This window comes from Staurois parvus, unplaced genomic scaffold, assembly GCF_062004578.1.
Source record: "Staurois parvus isolate SC_StPar_1 unplaced genomic scaffold, SC_StPar_1.0 ptg000112l, whole genome shotgun sequence".
Lineage (NCBI taxonomy): Eukaryota > Metazoa > Chordata > Amphibia > Anura > Ranidae > Staurois > Staurois parvus.
This window is the reverse complement of record NW_028317908.1, coordinates 1,208,746-1,231,579: the sequence shown is the minus strand read 5'-3', so window position 1 is coordinate 1,231,579 and position 22,834 is coordinate 1,208,746. Positions and strand designations below refer to the sequence as shown.

General features: G+C 41.8%; 1 protein-coding gene across 1 annotated transcript; it reads right to left on the bottom strand.

Moving 5' to 3' along the window:
* Positions 1–4,908: 4,908 nt before the first annotated feature.
* Positions 4,909–10,216, bottom strand: LOC149467445 (extracellular superoxide dismutase [Cu-Zn]-like). Its single transcript, XM_089671660.1, has 2 exons — positions 10,157–10,216; positions 4,909–6,122 (listed from the first exon to the last, which is right to left on the bottom strand). The coding sequence occupies exon 2, from the start codon at positions 6,107–6,109 to the stop codon at positions 5,420–5,422; it is 690 nt and encodes a 229-aa protein (XP_089527786.1). The 5' UTR covers positions 6,110–6,122; positions 10,157–10,216; the 3' UTR covers positions 4,909–5,419.
* Positions 10,217–22,834: the final 12,618 nt, after the last annotated feature.

The window sequence follows — 22,834 nt, the reverse complement described above, 5'->3', positions numbered from 1 at the left end:
GAGTCCCCGAAATACCGCCTTATGGGCCTCCCATAAAATAGAGGAAGAGGCTACGGAGCCAACATTGAGGGTAAAATAGGTATCAAGTCCCCGAGACAATTCATCCCTAAGATGATCTGTGGAGAGGAAGGTCTCATTAAGGCGCCAATGACATGGTTTGGGTAGAGCGGGAGGAAAGAAAAGGTTTAAAGTCAGAGAGGCGTGGTCAGACCAGGTAATGGGGTTAATTTCAGAAGAGACCAAGAGTGAAAGCAATGGGGCAGAGATGAAAAAATGATCTAAGCGGGAGAAGCTACGGTGAGGGGTGGAGTAGAAAGTAAATTGTTTATGGGTGGGGTGTTTAATCCGCCAAGCATCGAAGAGACGATGCTCCCTTATCAGTCTACGAAAGGATTTTGAAGCGGAGCATTGCCGCTTTGAGGGTGTGGACTCAAAAAGAACTTTCCTGTCCTTATGGGGGGATAAAATCAAATTAAAATCACCCCCAACAATCACATGTGAAGTGGAAAAAGAGTCTAAAGCGGCGAGTGTTTGGGAAAGAAATTGCAATTGACCCGTATTGGGGGCGTATAAATTCAGCAGAACAAGGGGAGTGTTACCCAGCATACATTCCAGAATAATGAAACAACCTTTTTGGTCAACTCTGGAGGAAACAATCCGAAGGGAGCAGTGCGACCCAATCAAAACTGCCACCCCAGCCTTCCCGGAGGGATCAAAGGCCGAATAGGCTTGGGGAAAAAATCTTGAGGCAAAACGAAAGGAGCCAGCTGATTTGAAATGGGTCTCTTGAACAAAAATAATGTCTGCTCCTGAGGATCGAAATTCCCTCAAAGCCATCCACCTTTTTTGAATGGAGTTGAGGCCCTTGACATTATACGACATAAACCGCAAAGCCATTATAAAATAACAAAAATTGAAGCAAATGTGTTAGCCTAAAAAAGAAATGAAATACCATCGATGCAATAGAAAAAAAAACAAAAAACAATAAAGTAACACAGAAAGGTGTAAACATAGAAATTGACATAAGTATCCATGAGGATATAAACTCGGGAACAACCAATTGGCCCAAGTCGTCTAGGCCTATGGCTAGACAAATTCGGGAGCAGCACGACAACCAAGACATCAGAAAAATCGTCATGCCCAGCCAGATAAAACAGAAGTGAGAAAATGCACCCAACAATGGTTCGGCCGGACAGAAAAGAGAAACCCAAAAAGAAAAAAATATTATGTAAAAAAAAAACCCAGGAAGGAAGGATCATCACCGGAAACACATCGGAAGGGCACCCCAGAGAATCATCATACAGATGGATTGATCTACTGAGGGTGACGTGGACGCTGTGGGGTACGTGTGAGTCTCTTCCGACCTCCGCGGACTGGAGTCCAGATCTTGTTGGGGGTGGCGGATGGACGAGATGGAGTTGGTGGCAGAGGGGACACATCTTCAGGCAAAGGTGGAAGTCCCAGGTGCTTTAAGAAGGAATCCACCTCTTGAAGATCACGAAGCACGAATTATCCCTAGTCACGACCAACCGGAAAGGAAACCCCCATCGGTAAAGGACATGATGTTGTTGGAGGTGTGTGGTGAGCGGCTTCAGGGCTCGTCTCTTGGCCAAGGTAGTCGGAGACAAATCGCAGAAGAGTTGGAGTCTGTCACCTTTAAATTCCAGAGATGATTTGTGGCGAGCAGCTGATAATAAGGCTTCTTTGCTCTGAAAAAAGTGGAAGCGAACTATGACGTCGCGTGGTCTGGTGCCCTCGACAGGTTTTGGGCCCAGTGAGCGATGAGCCCTATCCATTCGCCAATCCGTTTCCGGAACCAATGGAGCAATTGCGCTAAAGAGGGACAGAAGGTGACGGTGCAATTGCGCATCAGCGATAGATTCGGACATACCGCGTATACGGATGTTTTGGCGCCGTTCCCGGTTTTCTAAATCCTCTTGCTGGAGTTGCATTTGGGACATGGAATGCTTCAAATATGCGTTATCCTTTTCCAAAACATGAACGTATTGCACCAAATCATCAAACTCAGTCTCCAATTTATCCGTGCGGTCTCCAATCTGAGTTATTTCCCCTCTGAGATCTAATGCCAGCTTTCCAATTTCAGCGGATATGGATGCGTTAATATTGCGCAGAAAAATTTGCAACTTGTCATCTAGCGCTGAAAGTGTGAGGGAAGGAGACGGTATGGTTTGCTGAGATATCTGGGTGGAGGGAGGATGATTTCCCGATGCAGAGTATTCTGCTGCCCCCCCAGTTATATGCTGGGAATCCCCAGTTATATTATGGGGATCAGAGTCCTCCATCTGGGGCTGAGTCAGGGCAGAGGCAGGCATGGAAGCTGACAGGCATGAAGGTGCAGTACCATCCGTGACCACCGGGGGGCTGGGATCTCTCCCTGGGTTCCTGGGCATACTGGAGGCCGGGGATTGCGGCCTGGACAGGAACCGCCGGAGCGGCGAGGGCCGCGAATCCGGTGGCTGCGGGGAGGGGGGCTTCCAGCGCCCTATCTTCCCCATACAGGTTTCTCCCTGGAGCCGGGCCGGGTGCCAAGTGGATGGGACTCACCCTTATTAGCAGGGAAGCAGTGGCGTGTAGCAGGTGAGTCCGCGCTGGCCGGGGATGAGCGGAGCTCAGCTAAAATGCAGCCGCCATCGTCCCTGGCCGCGCATGCGCCCCCCCCAATAAAATACTTTTACGTTTTTGGTTGTAACATGACAAAATGTGGAAAATTTCAAGTGGTATGAATACTTTTTCAAAGCACTGTATTTCTAATACACACAGTGTTCATCTAATCTGGTATTGTTCAATCCATTGAGTGGAGTGTGTCAGAGCCTTTCGGGCGGTGCTCCAGCCAACCCGAGAAGGAAACCAGTTTCAGAGGGCTCCTAGGGGGGGGGTTTGCTACATGAAAGTAAGAAAAGTCAAAGAAGTCTTCATCTGCATACATGTGTAGCCCCGATCCGTGTCACTCCTCGGACTACAGCTGCATGGACTGAACCCTCACCGTGCTCTCCCACTGCAGCTGTCATTGGCCACAGGTGAAGTTTGGGGAGTGGGTTCACTACCTCTGGCTACACCCCCTTGGCTGAGGACTGCTGGGAGGAGCATAGATTAAGGGGGGGAGGTGGTCTCCAGAGTGACTGGAGTCACAGACTTTCATTTGCGGGACTGGGGGAAGTATTGGCAGAAATGTCACTGCACCTATGTGCTATTGCGATCTACGGGTTCCTCTGCCACAGTCACAGATGGGACTATTAGTCTTTCCATTCACATCTGTGCTGAATTAAAATAATGGCAGGAGCATGCGGATAGAAACCCCCCAAAATCAGTAAAGCTGGCCATATATGGACTGGCATTAGAGATCATCTTCTATACAGCTGCCTTGTCGGTTTTCCCCATTCCACCAGTGCTGCAGGCTGTAGTCTGCAATGCTGGTCAGTGTATGCTGATGCCCAGGTTTGCCAACCCCCAACAACTTTTTCTTTACTGACAAAGCATAAAAAAAATAAATGACAGAGCATATAATTTTTTACTGACATCCTGAAATTAAACAAACAAACACCTTTAAAGTGGTTGTAAACCTCAGACATGAAATAAGAACAAAGCATACCCCTTTATAGTGTGTATTTGTCTCAATCCAGAGCACTAAGTGTCATTTCTGTCTGCTGCTTTGTTCTGCTATCAGTATGAATCACTTCTGAGAAGTGTTCCTGACACCAAGAGAAAAATGGTGACAGGGGAGAGACCTCCAGCAGAGTGACAGCCTCAACTCTGTTCCTGTGAACTGTGTGAAGGGGGGGGTGTCCCTTCCCTCCAGTCAGCTCTCAGAGCTCTCCTCTCTGAGCTCTGCAGGGTGTAATTTCAGCTCTCTGCCCCCTTTTATCTGGAAGCTCAGACAAGCTTTATAAATTCTGGACTTTGAACAGATGTAGAGAAGAGAAGACTGCAGATTATCAAGTACAACTTACACAGAGATTTAACAAATCCTCCTATATATCACCTGACAATAGTCACTTCACTAGGTATACTGTAAGGGTTTTTTTTTCTGGGGAAAACAATGTGCATTTGTTATTTTTCCCCAAAGGAGCCTGCAAAGCATTGCACCTGTGATCCGTGAATCGAGGGTGCAGTGTCAGGCTCCTGCAGACACTTCCTTCAGCTTTTTCAGGTCGAAAGCTGGAGGAAGTGTCAATGGACTATGCGTACATTGATCAGGGTGTGAGGACTGGGGTGCTTAGTAACATGTTACACCCTAAATTTGGGTGTAACATAGAACATGTTCCTAAAGACAAACTTACAGGATAAACAATATGTAAATATTAACAATATTAATTCTCATAACAAGTGATCTGCCTGGCTTTACAATTAAAAAGTCAAAACACCACGACAAAATGTGAGACTAGAATTATGAAAGAATGGAGAGAGAGTGAGGGTTTTCCCATGGTTGGAGACCAATATGAAGCCACTCTTACACAGCTTGTGACGATTAGTGTGCCTTAACAGTGTGCTGGGGGAGTGCCATTTTGTTGTAGTCCAACAAAGAGTACAGCTATATAGACGACTACAGAATGTCTTCTTTTGTATAGCACTATGTAAGAAGGAGAGATGATGGTAACACTTCAAACAATATTGTAGTGAGATCAGTAGGATGCCATTACTGGCCTTCTCCTGCAAATATTAATTGTCTGGCGGTACGCTGATCCTCATGTCACCTCATATCTATGGGTACCTTAGGACTCCCAATATAACTGTCATACTGGTATTAGGCTAACCACACTGCTGTTTAAGTCCTTTATATGGGTCACAATATGATTTGATTTGTATTCTTTATACTTCAAACATTCAGCAATAGATTTGGCCATGTTGCGCAGTTTATCATGCAGATGCAAATATCTGAGCGTAAACATGTTTTCTTGATTTCAAGTCAACTTTTATTTAACAGCAATTTAAAAAGGCAATTAAATCAAACAAAAAACATACATTTTGAACACACTGATCTCAATGACCAACTTAAAAGAGTGATTATGCATTATTGGTCACCACAGTTACTTAAAACTGGTATTTCAGTGACTGATAAAGGTCAGCGAGTGGCCCATTGACTTGTTATATTTCTGGGAAATGCCAGTAATAAGATTTCTCTGCCAGATTCCCCCTTTCCCCACCTACCATCTACAAAACTATTATATCTTGTTGAATATAGTAAAATGTATTACAAAATGTAAAATTCTTCGACCAATAGAGTGAGACTCCCTCATTGTGGATGCAGGAGATCAGTGGAGCTTAAATCTCAGGTGCATAACGCTCCCACAGGGTTCAACCCTCCAAGAGCTATGAAAACCTTACTATCATCTTTTTTATTATTTTGTTTTATTTTAGTAGATTGACCTTTTCAATTACTATTTAATAAGGATTTATCATGCTATTTACCATCAGACCCTGGCATCAACTTATCCCAGTTGGCATTATCGGTGAACCCAATCACACAACAAGCTAGACGTGGTCCAGAATTTCCATTTTCCAGACTGGCCTGATTATTGCCTTTGCCAAGGTCATCAATATGCTTGTGTACAACAACTGATCTACCCATAACAGAGACTGGGCCAAACAGGCTAGATTTAAGATTAGTGAGGTGTTGCTGGATCTCTCCATTCTGGATGTGGAAATTGCCAAAATCCCCAAGATGATAGGGGTGATTTACAGAATATGGATTGTAGTGTCCTCCAGCAGAGTTACAGCCATTACTGAAGTCACCAAAGGCATGGATGTGAATGGCTCTTGTGGATTCACTTGGATTCAGAGGAAATCCTTGTATAGCAAAGTATGCCTCCAGTTTCCCTTGCGGATAGGTCTGCTTAAACAGGATTTTTCCGGTGATTTTAGGCTCAGTTGCATTCAGTAGAGGATTTGGTTGCAGATTACAGGTAGCATAAATCACCTTGTCAGCATTATTTAGAAAGGAATATCTGCTACCATATACATTCCATAAATCATCTACTCTTTCATATATGTCCTTTAAAATTTCAGCCTCATTTCTTTGCCTTGCCTCTGATTGAACACCATAGGATGTATAAACCAACGGAAGAAAGAGCAAGGAAAATATGAAGTGCATGATGCAGTGATCCCTGAAAAATAAAATAAAATATAATAAGACAGCGATATCTGTAACCAAGAGAACAGTCTCAGTGCAAAGAGAATTGAATACAGCTATAGAATCATTTGTATGCACATTTCATTGATATACTCTGCATAGTGATCTACCCTTTTCAAGCAGTGCCCTCTACAGGTAGTATGACAGAAGTGTCACCTTAACTTGTGACCTTACATTAGGGAAAACCATGTGAAGTTTTATGATTTGGATTGGAGGAGTAGTTCTGCTGCGATAGGAGGAGAATGGGCTTCTAAATGAAGGTTTCATTTAATACAGATGGCATAGGATGCAGTTCCAGCTCTGCTCCATGCCAGTGTGCCTGCTGCCATTTTTCCATCTCCATCAGAAGTAACTGAAGACCCTCACTGAATTGCAAGCCAGTCATGGAGCCCCAAAAAAGTAGTCACCAGCGCTTAATCAAAGAATGTGTGTTCATTTAAGCAAAGAATGTGTGTTCATTTTTCAAACTGTCAACAATTCAGGACATTACAAAACCCCTTCCTTAAAAGTGACACAGTGACCCTGCGAGACCCCAAAACATTGGCAATTTTTGACGTAGGTGATGGTTTGGGATATAGTCATACACAGGGCTTTTTTTCCTCAAAGAATAGGTGTAGGAACCTCTCCCCCCCTTTCTGAATCACTTCTTGTCTCCACCCCCAACCATCTTTGAGCACAGTCTCTTGGTTCAACAACCTACCCACCTCCCAGTACAGATCCTAAGAGAGAATACAGAGCCAATTATTTTGTGGTGCTAAGTAATTTGTATGGAAGCCAGGTGTTAATGATAACAAGAAAAGCCGTAAAAAAAAAAAAAAAAAAAGAGTCCCTGCAGCCAGCAGCAAAAGACCCGATCCCCCCCAGTAACAATAGATTCCCCTAGCAACAATGGACCCTTGCAACAAAATACCACCTACCTACTAGCAAAAAACCTGCCCCTTCCAGGAGAAACCCTTTCCATATTTCTAGGAAAAAGTCAACCCCCCCATCCTGGCCAAACTAGATTGTTAACAAGGCTATAACAGTGGTGGTACAAGACTCCAGGGAAGGGCAGAAAGTATAAATACAGCCTTTCCTTCTTCCACACCTTTGTAGTGGCTTGTGAATAGGACAACTGGTCCCACTGACAAAAAGGTGTGGGAAGGGAAGTCCAGTTTTCTAACCAAACGTATATCGGATTGGATGTCACTCCACTTCCTCAAACTAAATCTTTCCAAAACTGAGCTCCTAGTTTTCCCCCCAGCCCACGCCCCCCCCCCCCCCGACTTCTCCATCAAGACCAACAACACCACCATCAGTCCCACCCCTCAAGCCAGAGTACTAGGTGTCATCCTAGACTCCAATCTGTCCTTCCAGCCCCAGGTCCAATTGCTGACAAACTCATGTAGACTTCACCTCTGCAACATCTCCAAGATATGCCCGTTTCTAACCCCGGAAACCACTAAGCAACTCATCCACTCCCTTATTATATCACGACTCGACACTGTAACTCCCTCCTCATCGGCTTACCTCACCGCAGGCTATCCCCGCTTCAGTCTATATTGAATGCTGCGGCCAGACTCATCCACCTTACTAACCACTCCGTATCTGCCACCCCCCTCTGCCAATCCCTCCACTGGCTCCCGATTGCCCAACGGATAAAATTCAAAATGCTAACATTGACGTAGAAAGCTGTTCATAATACTGCTCCAAACTACATCACCGATCTGGTATCCAAATACCACCCAAAACGTACTCTCCGCTCCTCACAGCAGCAGCTGATCCATGCAGTGGGGGGGGGGGGGGGGGGCATAGCCCCACTACATGGTGAAAAAACATTTTTGACCGGAGTTCTGCTTTAAGACAGGAAGTGTGTTACTAGCCATATTACTACGTAAAAGTAAAGGAGAAAAAGGAGAAAAAAAGCCTAAACACATAAAACAAATACAGCCACCACATGTAATGATTTGTAAGCTGCAATATATTGCATTTTTGGTTTTGGTTGTAGATATGCTTATTAAACCCAAAACAAACATTTATTATATTGCAGTTTACCAATGGCTTTATTAGTTTCCTTATTTAGGGTTTCTTTCTTCTATTACTATTTTCATTTAGTAATCCAGCCAGCGAATCTGTTTTTTTTTCACACACAGCACAAACCTCTCCAGCAGTTTACATGGATGAGACAAACTACGTAACACTGGCTGGGGTGCTTACAATGATCAGCTTTTATCTATGTAAAACCTTTATCTCAGAAAGGAAAAAACTGTTTACTGTAACTGATTATAAAATGTGAGCTGGAGTTTGGCTTCAATCTGTTAGTGGTTCTAAATCTTCTGATACATGTAACTCTACTCCCCCCCCAGATTGAAAATGCTGCTGCACCTCCTGTGCACATTCCTCCAGAGTTATGTTTCATTAATACAGGAGGTGTGATACTGGCCAGATCACCAAGTGAAAACAGAGGGAAAAAAAGCCAAAGAAAAGAAAACTGTTCAACCACCCCATCTAATGATTGGTAAGTTGTGATATTACATTTTCGGTTTGATACAGTTTTAAGCAGTAGTAGAGAGGTCACAATGACATCCTACATGTCAGGCACATGAGGAGCGAAGCATGATGCAGAGGAGAGAACATACAAGATGTTCTCTGCTCCAAGTTCCCAAATTTGAGATTCTACCCTGTTCAGATTTTTGCGTAACTCAACCCCTTCCAGCACATTCTCAATCACTACTGGCTCATAAATGTTACAGGCTCAGCAGGGAGGATTCCTCCATCCACATCGAATGTGTAGACTGGGGAATGGGGATATCAAGTCATTTTTTTTTTGTTCAACCCACTGATTGAACAAAAAGAAAATAAAGAGACTCAACTATAGTCAGACTACATAACTCAATGAAGGCAAAATCAGTAATTATGCAGTGAAATCACTCCACTTATCCCATCTCCCATCCTTCTTTCCCCCACTGTCTTTGCGCACATAAACATGGAATTTTGGCTGAGCCTTATGTTTGGTTTTGGATCAGTGGTGCTGATACTAGTGTCTGAGGGAGGTTGGACCCATATCTTTAAACAGCTTAAATGAAAATTATGCTGAACCAAATATGAAGACTGCTCCTATCCTCCTTCTGAACATGTTGTTTGCTTGACTGATTTAATGGTCACAATGCTTTCTGAGTCACAGACCTGACACAAGCATGCAGCAAGTGAAGAGTGAGGTCAGACACCTTGACCCGCATACTTGTTCTAGGAACACAAGTCAGCAAGTAATGAAACCATTCAGCATGCCAACCAGGGAACACATATTTTCAGAAAGAAGTCAGTAAAGGCAAACTATATATTTTACTTACTACAGGTCTTCTTCTAGGGTTGAAAAATCATTGGGACTAAACAGGAGGACAATTAAACATTGGTCAGAAAAATCTGCCAGCAGGCTGTACATTTATTGAAGATTATTTTAGAGTTATTACCCAAACTAGCCATTCATAGCTTGAATTTCAGCCGATTTCTGGTGAATAGATTGAAATTCAAGCGGTGCATTGCCAAATTGCTTGTCAAGCATTTATTTAAAAGTTAACTGAGTTGGGCGAAAAATTATGGGCTGAACAGTGACTGCATTCTAGAAGATGGATATTCAAACAGCCACGGGTGCTGTAGCTGTCTGAATACAATAGCTGGAGGTGCAGAATAAGAGAAGATCAATAGATTCCTCCATGCCAAGGAAGGTGGAAGCTATTGATTTTCTTTTGCTCAGCCCGGAGCTGAGTGGGAGAAGTCTAAATTAATACGGCTATCTTAGCAAAGCCCACACAGGTTTTAATCTGAATCCCAGACAGAAAAGAATGTACATTCCTTCAGACAAAAGTCAGGATATTGTTACATTCTTGTATTTTATATCTATATAAATTTTCTTTTTTTTTTTCTTTTTTTTGGGGGGGGCACGAAAAACAAACTAGTAAAACAAATCATTGCAGCCTTTGCCCTAAAATACTTATAAATATTCATCAATTCAGATGAAATGTGGTTTACCTGTGCAGGAGTGTGATGCCTGTGTCCAGTGAAGCAGGTATTTCAGATGAATGCTCTCTGTGCAGCCAGTCTGCTTGTGCACTGGTTTTGTAAGCCACTGCTGGGGGAGGGGGTCACACTGATTGGGATACACATTTCAGCTTCCAACGAATCAGTGCCACTTCAAGAACCAGGGTCTGACGTACATGTAGGCACTTGTTTATGAAAGTTAAAAAAAAAAAATTATATATATATTTGAAAATATATATTTAATCCCCTGCAGATTTTGTAAATTTGCCCTCTTACAAAGAAATGAAGGGTCTATTATTTTTATCATAGATGTATTTTAAATGATAGAGGCAGAATATCAACCAAAAATCCAGAAAAACACACGATACAAATCTTATAAATTGTGTTGCAGTTCAGTGAGTAAAATAAATATTTGATCCCCTACCAACCAACAATAATTCTGGCTCCCACAGACTGGCTATGTGCTCATGCGGTACACATATTAGTCCTGTCAATTTAGGAAGGTGCTCCTAACGACAACTCGTTATGTGAATAAAAAACACCTCTCCACAGAATCTCATTCTTCCTCACCATCATGAGCAAGACCAAAGGATGTCAGGGACAAGGCTGCAGACCTGCACAAGGCTGGAATGGGCTGCAAGACCATCATCAAGAAGCTTGGTGAGAAGGAGACAACTGTTGGAGTGATTATTCTCAAATGGAAGAAATGCAAAATAACTATCAATCGTCCTCGGTCTGGAGTTCCATGCTAGATTTTGCATCATGGAGTAAGGATGATTATGAGAAAAGTGAGGGATCTGCCCAGAACTAGACAGTTCGGACCACAGTCACCAAACAAACCATTGGTAACAAAATACACGGCCATTGCTTGAAACCCTGCTGTGCCTGCAAAGTCCTCCTCCTCAAGAAGGTGCATGTACAGGCCCACCTGAAGTTTGCCAATGACCATCTAAATGATTCAGAGTAGGATTGGGAGAAACTGCTGTGGTCAGATGAGACCAAAATTGAGCTCTTTGGCTTTAACTCGACTCGCCATGTTTGGAGGAAGAAAAATGCTGGCTATGACCCTAAGAACACCATCCCTATCCCTATAGTCAAGCACAGAGGTGGAAAAATTATGCTTTGGGGTTGTTTCTCTGCTAAAGCTACAGGCCGGCTTTCCCGCATTGAGGGGCCAATGGACAGGGCCATGTATTGTACAATCTTGGATGAGAACCTCCTTCCTTCAGCCAGAACACTTACCTTAATCCTACAGAAAATATATGGAGGGAGCTGAAACTTCAAGTTGCCAAGCAATAGTCAAAAAAACCTTAAGGATTTAGAGAAGATCTGTAAAGAAGAGATAACTCAAATCCCTCCTGAGATGTGTGCAAATCTGGTAACCAACTACAAGAAACATCTTACCTCTGTGCTTGCCAACAAGGGCTTCTCCACCAAGTGCTAAGTCATGTTTTCAAATACTTTTTTTAATCACTGAACTGCAACTCAATTTATAACATTTTGTATCATGTGGTTTTTTTTCTGAATTTTTTGTTGATATTCTGTCTCTTTCATTTAAAATACACCTATGATAAAAATTATAGACCCTTCATTTCTTTGTAAGTGGGCAAACTTACAAAATCTAAAGGGGATCAAATAATTATTATCCTCACTGTATATACAAAGGGAGTTCAAGTCAAATTGGACTTTTGATTTGATATAGTAAAAGAATAAGTGGAGACTGCATTTATTTTTTTACATACTCCCCTGCTACATTTATACACCTATCCCACATTTTAACTAATGCCTGGAAAGCTTCGGCATAGAAAGATTTGTCAGTACGCCTGAACCATCCTAGGACTTTCTGCTTCACTTTGTGCGTTGGGAGCCATTTTAAAATGAACAGCACGCAATACATCACACCACAACATAATACAACACATAGGTGTGTAGTCAGCCAAAAGGTTAATTTTATGTTTAAAATGCAATCCAGTTTGACTTTAAATCAACCTCATCATTAAAAAATACATATTAAACAAGTCTACCTGCCAAAAAAAAGAAAAAAAGAAAAGGTGAACGTTTCTGGGAGTGTCAATCTCCTTGCTCTCCTGCGTTGCTTAGTGGTTTCTATTGCCAACCTCCAAAACAATATAATGAAGTGAATGTTGGCAGGAGGAACCACTGAGCACTACTGGGAAGTAAGTAGATTAACATTCCTAAAAGAGTTGATCTCCTTGCTCCCCTGCAGTGCTCTGTGGTTTCACTTGCCATCTTTCACAACACTATATGACCAGTATAAAATGTAAAGGTCGGCAGGAGGAACCTCTGAGCGCTGAAGGAGAGCAATGTGATCTAAACCCCCGGAAGCGGGGGCGGACTGACCATTTGTAAACTCGGGCACTGCCCGAGGGCCCGGGGTCAGTAGGGGGCCCCATAAGATGCCCCTGGTACCTTTTTCATAGGCTTTTTTGAGTTTGGGCAAGGACACAGGGACCCCATGATCCCCTATTGCCCGGGGGCCCCATGAGTTGTCAGTCCGCCCCTGCCCCAAAGTGTATGTTTCCCAGCAGATTTCAGCAGAGGATTTCTCTGGAATGGGGTGGTGTTCAGGTAGAGCAGACAGTGAGAAAGGGAAGTATTCACTTATGTTTGTAGGTAGACCTGTTTGGGATTTTTTAATCACAGTGTCAAATTAATGAGAAGTCAGCTATCAAAGAGCGGTACGGTAGTGCATACCTTAGCTGATCAGGGCAGATTTTCATTTGGCGAAATACAGCCTCTGGCTCCAGTTTGGTCTGAATTAGCTTTCCCGCTATATCTTATTATATATGGGGTCAAAACGCGCAAATCTCTAATCACCTTGTATCGCAAAGCTGAAAATATTAAAGAGGATATTCTCTCTTTGTAAAACTTAGTTGGAATGGATACTGTGCTATGTGAACCATAAAATTTTATACAACATACATATGCACTATGAAGACCCTCATACCCCAAAAATAAAAAAATAATTAATTGAAACTATGAAAATACACTAATCTCAAGTGTAGATAAAGAACTGTGAAATAACGTCAAATCAACCTTTAGAGATCATACTACTTACGTATGCACTATGAAGACCTTCATACCTCTGAAATAATACTGTGCAAAATATGCTAACCACAAGTATACATGAAGAACTGTGAAATAAGGTCAAAACAACAAAACAATAACTTAATGTCCATATAGACATATATTAAAGACCATATAAAGATAAAGACTCCACAATCAGTGATAATACTGTAAATCGATGCTGTAGGTGCAATTTGGATAATCTTCCTTCAAATGGTCACCAGAGTGTGTACCACCACCAAATAATTAAATGAAGGCTTATTAGAAATGGAGACCCCTTAATTATAGGGGGTCCCAACCAGCACTGCGATATAGAGCACTAGCAGGCTCTTCATGTCATGCCCAAAATGGGGATCTTCCAAACCTCCAAAGTGGACTCGAAATGCAGTGTCAAATGAGATCATGAAAGAAAAAACATGCCCCTCATAGTGCAATAGGTACCAAAAAGTCTTTATTTGCACAAACTAAATCCTACTTACAAGCTGTAGAACAGTTAAAAGCATTCAAATAGACCGTTTCCAAGATGGCTCGATGACGTCAGAAGGAGGCTCCGCCATGATGATTTCACCTCTCCCTTTAATATGTTCAGGTTGCGTCTTTGGTATGGTTGTTAGAAGGTGACAGAGCTTACTTTTTGGAGCACTACTCAGCTGTTAGATTGTAATATTGCTGTGCACTCTTTAATCAAGCAAGGGTAATGCAAACTGAACTTAGTTCAGACCCAACTCCAAGCCTGGTTAGACATACTATCCCTAATTTCAGTTGATTTACACCAATTCAGACCTGCCTCTAAACACCAAGAATCCCTTCCTTTGTTACTCTAGGTTACCATGGCTGCTACTGAGTGTTCCTTACCTCCTGTATACCTGTACTGGCGCACATTTAGGGGATATTCATTTTACCTATAGATAAACTTTATTATAAGCTTACCTCTAGGTAAAAATTAAAAACGTGGCTTTACTATAACTTTAACCACTTCAATACAAGGCACTTATACCCCCTTCTGGCCCAGGCCAATTTTCAGCTTTCAGCGCTGTCACACTTTGAATGACAATTGTGAAGTCATGCAACACTGTACCCATATGGAATTTTTATAATTTTTCTCACACAAATCGAGATTTTTTTGGTGGTATTTAATCACCACTGAGTTTATTTTTTGCTAAATAAAACAAAAAACACCTGAAACTTTTGAACAAAAAATGCACTTTTCTTCATTTCTGTTATAAACTTTTGCAAATAAATAACATTTCTTCATAAATTTAGGTCAAAATGTATTCTGCTACATTTCTTTGGTGAAAATAATAATTGAATTTGTATTTTTTTTTTCAAATGTTTGTATTTTTTTCATTTTTTATCACATTTTTTCTTTTTTTTTGCGATTTTCTTTTTCAGCACACTGTGACCAAAGCAATAACACATTATGATTGCTAATACCAGTGTATATCATTGATATTTGTAATCATTGTTACTGAATGAAACTGATTCATTCAGTCTTTTGTTGTGATTAGCTGTGATTGGGCAAATCTGATCACATGATACAGATAAGCTGTGATTGGCCCTGTCTGTATCATGTGACTGCCTTGACCAGTCACAGCTAACATCATCATTGTATACAATGGATGGCATGACCGGAAGCCATCTATTGTATACAATTGACATGTGATCTGCTGTGATTGGTCACATGACACTGGCAACGGGCCGGTGTAGTGATATGTCATTGGCTGTGTCCAGTGGACACAGCCAGTAACAGCTCACGCCGCTGTGTGGCCGCGTGAGTGGCTTATTTTGCCAGGATGTCATATGACGCCCAGTCACAACGGTGAGTGTCCTGCCCGGCCGTCAATCTGCTATAGGCTGGGCGGGAAGGTGTTAATGAATGGCTCCTCCATAAAAAATAAGTGCTATATTTTATTTACTATTTTTGTACGGAAATTCGACTAAAAATGACCTCCTACACATTTAATACCTGGTTCTCCTACAGGATTTGAAGTCATTATTCAGCATTACGGTAACACCCCAATCACATATATGGTAATCTCCCCCCCCCCTCCCCAGACAAGCCTAGTATGTTCACGACTAATGACCAGACTATGTTATGTTCATAGTGCTTTTCCTATTCATATAGATGTATATAAATAACTGGACAACTTGAAACTTGTTCATGATGACTGACAGAAGGGCAAAAAGTTATCTAGTTTATGTAACATGTATCCAACTAATTCTAATAAGGTATTGTTTACGATGACACTCAGGTCAAGCTGTTTCTCTCCCTATTGTTAACATGAAAATTCTCAATAAAATTTTTGGAAAAGAAAAATGACCTCCTCAGTTTTTGGCTGGATATATGGATTTGTGTCCATAGCTAACAATTCATGGCAGTTTTCATGTTCTGACCAGTTCCAGAAAAATAAAATATGGACCATATATATAGCGATTAAAATGTATAGTTTGCTCCTGTTTGTACAGATCAGCCACAATTCATTTAAGTACATAAGAATAAAATATATCAGCACAGAAAAGCAGCCTGCGCTGCTTATGATATTATTCCCATGGCAGAACTCCAGCAGAACGCTGATTTGAAAATCTGGTTAGCGATTTGGTCTGTGATGGGTAAATCAACCTGTAGCTTGTTTTATATCAAATAAATCTCCCTCCGCTCTCATTATTTCTGTCTGTTCTCCTGGAATTTAACAATCTACAGCCATTTATTTTACTAAATTACCTTCTGAAAGGCTTGTAGAAGTTAAGTGCCACTTAGACTGCCATATTTATCTCTTGTAGATCGCACTCATCATTTATATTCAGATATCACAATTCATTCTGCAACAAACCACTATATTAATGTACTAAAATACATTTTTTATATCTCTGTGCTTTGATGCAGTCAGATTTTATCCAAGAAGGTAAATATTAAAAGGAACCAGCTGAAACTCTTACCCAGAGCTAGTTCTAGGACAGGCGTGTCACCAAATACAGGTCAGGCAATGGCTACTTTCAGTGGTAGACAGGAGCCTTTAGCTGTGACAGATAATTGCCACTTTGACAGGTTCTTTTGCGGTATGTTTAAAAAAATGTATGTTTAAGTCCTCATGCACACTTGATGTTTTTACAGCTGCTGTCCATGCACACTGTAACGGAACCGACCCAGTCTGCGCTTGGGTACTCATGTTATAATACCGCTTCCCCGACCGAACACCGACCACAGACATCACAGCCGACCAAACGAGATTAGATGACACCAATCTGTCTGAACATGGAACTCTTTATTTGAAACTCAAACCGGCTTTTTATACACTCTGGAAAATCCCCCCTCCCTGCATAATGACGCCGGGCAATCTACACTTAGCAACAAGAGACACACAGGTATTCAAACTTCACACCTGCAGACAGTCCCATCAGGAGGGAGGGCTACTGGAGACACCCCCCCCACTAAGCTAATACACAAACACATACATCCCATAATAGTTTGCTCCCAAGCTAGACAAACTATAGAACAATGGGATGCAACCGTGACATTAAACAATCAACAAACCCCCACCCCAATATTAGGACATATCATCCTGTACCCCTAACAGGCACAGGGTGACTTACACATAGGTGTCCGTTTATGACACAGAGAATAGCTGCGATTCAGAGGATCGCAGCTATTCTCTGGTCATTCACAGTTTATGACACTCAGGAGATCAGTGAGGAGTGATGTCAGCCCTTCACTGGCGATCTGTGTTCTCCCTCCAGATTCTCCAGCCCAGAGCTAGAGAATCGGAGGGACCGCAAACTAAGCAGAGATAATTTACCTCTGGTTAGTAAACTGATCTTTTACTGTAATCTCACGAGATTATAGTAAAATGAGCCGTTTTCCAGTGTTTGTAGACCATTCTCCAGCGTTTGGAGACCTGCTTCATAAAAGGCATTCACAGGAGAACTGAGCAGCGATCTTTTACCGCTGGTTCATAAATGGACACCATAATAGGGATATAAGAAGCTGAGACGGGTCTCCACACGTCTCTAAAATGAGCTGGTTTCCATGGGCCCCCCACCCAAAGTGACTCCAATCACACACACACATAGACTGTAATCAACATTTTTTGGCTGGGACATTTTTTGGCTGGAAAAAAAACAGAACAAGTGGGTTTCTAGAGGAGTTTTTTTAGCTGTAAAAACACTCTGACGCTGAAAAATGTGCTAAACCGCTGCAAACCGGTGTTTTTGGACTTTTTTTTTTTACCAAAAATTTTTTTTATGATCAAACGCTACAAAACGCATATGCGGAAAAACGACACTACTCGTGGCAAACGCCGCTAAACGCTGATGCAAAAACACCATAAAAAAGCTGAAAAACGCACGTTTTTAATGTGACTTTACACAGCTATCGTTACCAGCGTTATCAAAATGTCCAGTGTGCATGAGGGCTAATACTTTATCCCCAGAAACAGAACAGACATAGGAATTTTCACTGCTGCATTCATTCTGTACCTACAAAAGTAGGTACAGACAGAATACTTTTGAGTAAAGAGAACTTGTACAGAAAATTCATCCTTAATTTAATAAGTCAGCAAGAGTCAATAAAGAATGGTGTTTAAGCAAAGAGAAACTAAACCTGGCTAACTGGTTTCAAGTATCAGTCAGTGCGACTGAAGGAATGAAGGAAGAGGAGGAAGAATGGAAGTGAGGGTATTGAGGGGAAGAGAGAGTTGCGTTAATAGAAAGAAGTTAGCGAGGGGGTCTAGACAGCTATATCTGCTCAGAGATTACCGCCTTTGATCATAATCAGAGTAAGGTATGATCATGGTCAAGGTGTTGATTGTGTTCCAACCAAGGGGACCATGTTTTCAAGAATTTCAAGTGGGTATCATTCAGAATAGATATGAGTTTTTCATGTATCATGGTTCCCATGAGATGCTGGTTTACCTCCAAGAAATTTGATGTTGGTTGTTTCCAGACTCTGGCAATTGTTTGATGTGTGACCAGCAGGATCAAGGAAGCTAATTTCCATTCATGTTTTGTTAGATCAGGAAGAGGTCTATGCACTAATGCTTCCAATGGGATGCAGGTGAGATTCTTATCAAGGAAAGGATCCACAGTCTCTTGACTTTGGGACATTGCCAGCAAATGTGGAACAACATCCTTTGGGTTCTACAACCTTGGAAGCAATGAGAGGAAGCCGAGCGTGTAACTTTTGCTATGTGTTCTGGGGTAATGTACAGTCAGAACATAATTTTTGTATGTTCTACTGTTCTGTTCTTCTGCTAAACAATACATTCATAGAACATGTTGCGGCACTTGTCTGTTAATTCACCGGTTTATTTTTATATATATATATATATATATATAAAAATAAATAAATCCGGTGAATTAACAGACAAGTACACATGTTGCTACTGCAAGCTAAATTTTGTTCCATTCTTGGGCGTCAAGTGTTTCCCTTTTTCAACCTTTTTTACTACAGAGGAAATCCTAAAATAATTTTCAGGTTTCTGGCAACCCTTGCTAAAACCATTTTATTGAGGGTCATGATAGAGCTTAGAACCCAAAGCTGGGCTTTAATGTTTCTACTGCCTTTCCCCATCCGTGCAGTGGATTGGATCAGATGACAGTCAGATAGAAACAGACAGGTGGTCCATTTCCATCCGACCGCTCCATAGAAAATGGGGCTATGTCTGCTCTGCATAGCCGAGTGGACACGGACCTGTCATCCACCTGCTCAGTGAGGATCAGCAGAGAGATCCCTGCTCAGCATGCGGATCTGTTTGTCGGAGTCCACTCCATCTGACAGGGGCATTAAAAATACACAACCCCCTACATAAACACACAATTTTCACACACATAACGTACAGTTTTATGATCTTCACCGCTTCACAAAAAGTTATGTTGTGTTTTTGTGTGCTAATAATGTTTATAGTGTTTTTTTATTCAAAATATTGTTTAACATTTGTGCAGATATCACCTGCAGTGAAGGAAATAAGTATTTGAGATCCTGCATGGTGCACCAGACTTGGGGAGACTGACAGTTGTTTTGTGTTTCTTCCATTTGCGAATGATTGCACCAACTGTTGTCACCTTCTCACCAAGCTGCTTGGCGATAGTTTGGTAGCCCAGTCCAGGCTTGTGTAGGTCTACAATCTTGTCACTGACATCCTTGAACAGCTCTTTGGTCTTTGCCATGGTGGAGAGTTTGGAATCTGATTGTTTGAATTCTCCTGTGGACAGCTGTCGTTTATACAGATAACAAATTGAGATTAGCAGCACTCCCTTTAAGAGACTGCTTCTATTGTCAGCTTGTTACCTGTATGAAAGATACCTGGTAGCCAGAAATCCTGCTGAATGATAGGGGATCAAATACTTATTAACCTCATGAACATGCAAATCAGTTCATAATTTGTTAGACATGCATTTCTTTTGAATTTTTGTTGCTATTCTGTCTCAGTGTTACAATACACCTACCATTCAATTTTTAGACTGATCATTTCTTTGTGAGTGGGCAAACATTCAAAATCAGCAGGGGATCAAATACTTATTTCCTTCACTGTACAAAGTCAACAGCACCATCTTTTTTATTCTATTGGTCCTGTGCTTTCAGAGAATGTATGGTTTGGGGGTGTGACCACCTGAGATGAGAAATGGAGAGCACATTGAAAGGGATAATAAAGTTGGATTTGTAAGTATTTTCCTGAAAGTGATGATGGTCTCAGAATTTTGGTCTCTGGGGTATCTGTATATTGGATGTGAGTTCAACATCCCTGCTGTATGCCAGTTGAAATTAACACTAATCTACATAGAGATGGGATTTTTTTCAATCGGTTTGAATAGATATATTCTGGGGAATTGTATATGACACTCTTTAGAATTCCATTGGGCTTCCACATGACACCTGTAGGTGTATGCCCCTAAGACATGTACCTGTTGGAAAAAGCATTGTGGGGGGGCTTTACCAAAACTGGAAAGTGCAGCTCTGCATAGAAACCAATCGGCTTCCAGGGTTTTTTTTTTCAAAGCTTTATTGAACAAGCCGAATTTAGAAGCTGATTGGCTACCATGCACAGTTGCACCAGATTCTGAGTGCACCAGATTTAGTAAATCCTCCCCTATGTGTTTTGTAATTTTGGAGAGAGAAGGAAATGGTTAAAACTCCCATCAGTTTTATTTCTGTTTCCCATTAAGGCATGTTCACACTAATGTGGAGTCATTTTCTCACAGTAAGTGTGCAGCGCAGTGTATGCAGGACGTTTGGTGAGCTTTCAGAAAACACACCAAAACTGCTCGATCTAATAGACATCTATGGCAAAGTATAGGTAACCGTCCCGAAAACCACAGATACAGTGCACTGCACTCACACTGAGGGAAAACTTACACACCGCACCAATATGAAAGCACCCTTAGAGATCGTATATGCTGCCTCAAAGTCAGAGGAAATCTCATCAAAGAGAAGGGAAATCCTCTACTTAACACATGTCCCAGAACAGGTGTCCCCAATAGATAACTTCCCCTATTGCAGTGACAAAAAGTTCATAGATGTAGAATTCAGACTTAAAACTGTCAAGAAAGAGTAGATGACATCTACAACCTGGGGGCATTCTCAACATTGTCAGTAAATTATTGGTGTGTGAAAAAATAAGTTGTGTAAATCCCAGAATTGTGCTAAAGTCCACAAAGGAAAAATCCAAAATTGTTAATCCCAAAAATGCAAAATGCAACAAAGTCACTATGTGCAATACAACATAAACAACAATCCACCAAGATATTTCTTTCTTGAATCCACTGAGCTGGTGTGTAAGAATAAAAAAGCCTTCACAGTAAAATTCCCCTTTTGGGCGCACCCTCACCTTTTGGAAATGACCCCCACAACAAGGGTCATAGAAGCACTTTTTATTCAAACTAAAGCCTCCGTATCGCTCTCAGAAAATATCACTCAAAATAAAAATAAAGCTGGCATAGTGCTCACTGGATGGCGCATCCAAATGTGAGGGGAGGAGCGTCTGTCGGCTCACAGGATTCAAGAAATATCTTGGTGGATTGTTCATTATGTTTTATTGCTTATAGTGTATTGTTGCATTTTGCTTTTTTGGGATTAATAATTTTGGACTTTTTTATTGTGGACTTTAGCACAATTCGTAGTCTTTTTTTCTCACAACTTATTTTTTCACACATGTATGTTGTATTTATATAATAATATTTTTGTCCAATGTTTTTGTGGTTATAGATTATAGCGCAGCACCTTTTCTATAATATTCAGATTGAATTTTTTTATTCAGTATTTTTTTCAGAGGTCTTTGTGTGCAGAATGCTTATACACAATCCTGTATATGGCCTTTGGCCCTCTAGTGGAAAGAGGCTGAAATACATAACTTGTGCTACAAACTTTCCTTGCAAAATAGCAGAGTAAATAATGTTCCTAATCATTTTCGTGGAGTTGGTTCACACAGGTGCACAGGTTTGTTTTTAGGCTCCATTCACATGTGCAAATAGGGCTGTCAGATGCATGAGACCCAGCAGGGGTTCCCAGGGATTAGCTATGGGCAGAAGTCCCATTGAAAGCAATGGGAGGCTAACAGTGCAGCAGCTAATTGTGACATGTAATTGCTCAAGCAGCCAGGGCTGGATTCACATCTCAGGAGCCTATAGGCAGAGGATTCTGAAGCGCTCCTCCCCCCAAAATAAAAAACACAGTAAGATCGACTTTTTTTCTTGATAAAATATTTTTATATAAACATTTTTTTATATAAATATTTTTATATGTGTAAAGGGGAAGACCATGGACTATGATGTAAAGGGGAACTCTGATTTGTAAGTGGATCTCTGGTCAACAGAGCCCTACCCTTATATAAGAATCCCCAGAGTCCCCCTTACTTCAGAGTCCTCAGAGTTCTCCTTTATATCAGAATCTGCAGGGTTCCCCCTTACAGTGCTGGGGGACCTCTGTGGACCCTGATGTAAAGGGGAACTCTGATGTAAGGGGGCCACCGCAGACCGTGATGTATAGGGGAACTCTGATATAAGGTGGTCTCTGGTCACCAAAGCCCCCCCCACAGTCAGCAGCATTCCCCTTTACATCAGGGTCTGCAGTGTTCCCACTTACAGCACTGTTCCCCTTTACATCAGGGTCCGCAGAAGTTTCCTTGCATCTTGTTGGGGGGGGGGGAGCTCTAGTGAACACAGTCCCCCTCACATCTCTGTGAAGGGGGTGATGTTGCATTGTGCAGAGACTCCTATACTTGGATCACTGAGAGGGACTCATTGCCTGTGCCCTCTCCACTCCTCCTAGAGAGATCCTGACTGTCCCTGGCCCGGACTCCTCCACTACTGGAGAGGGAATGGCTCTGTTCATAGTGTCTGCAGCCCAACTGAGCCAATCACACCTGCACAAGATGGCGGTCACGTCCAAGGCGACCACACCCTCTCAAAAGTCCCGACCAATCACTGCAAGCCTCGATTCACCAAAAGAGCTGCTTGATTTGCTGTCGGGGACCAGGATCCAGAGGAGGTAAGGGGAGGGATCTGTGTGCCACAAGTTCACTGCAAGCAGCTCAGCTGTCAATGACAGACCTTCATTTTTGGTACTCCTCAGGACAGCTGTAAAAATGAAAA

Coding starts and splice junctions, on each gene's coding strand:
- LOC149467445 (XM_089671660.1), bottom strand. CDS start 6,109: ATGCACTTCATATTTTCCTTGCTCTTTCTTCCGTTGGTTTATACATCC.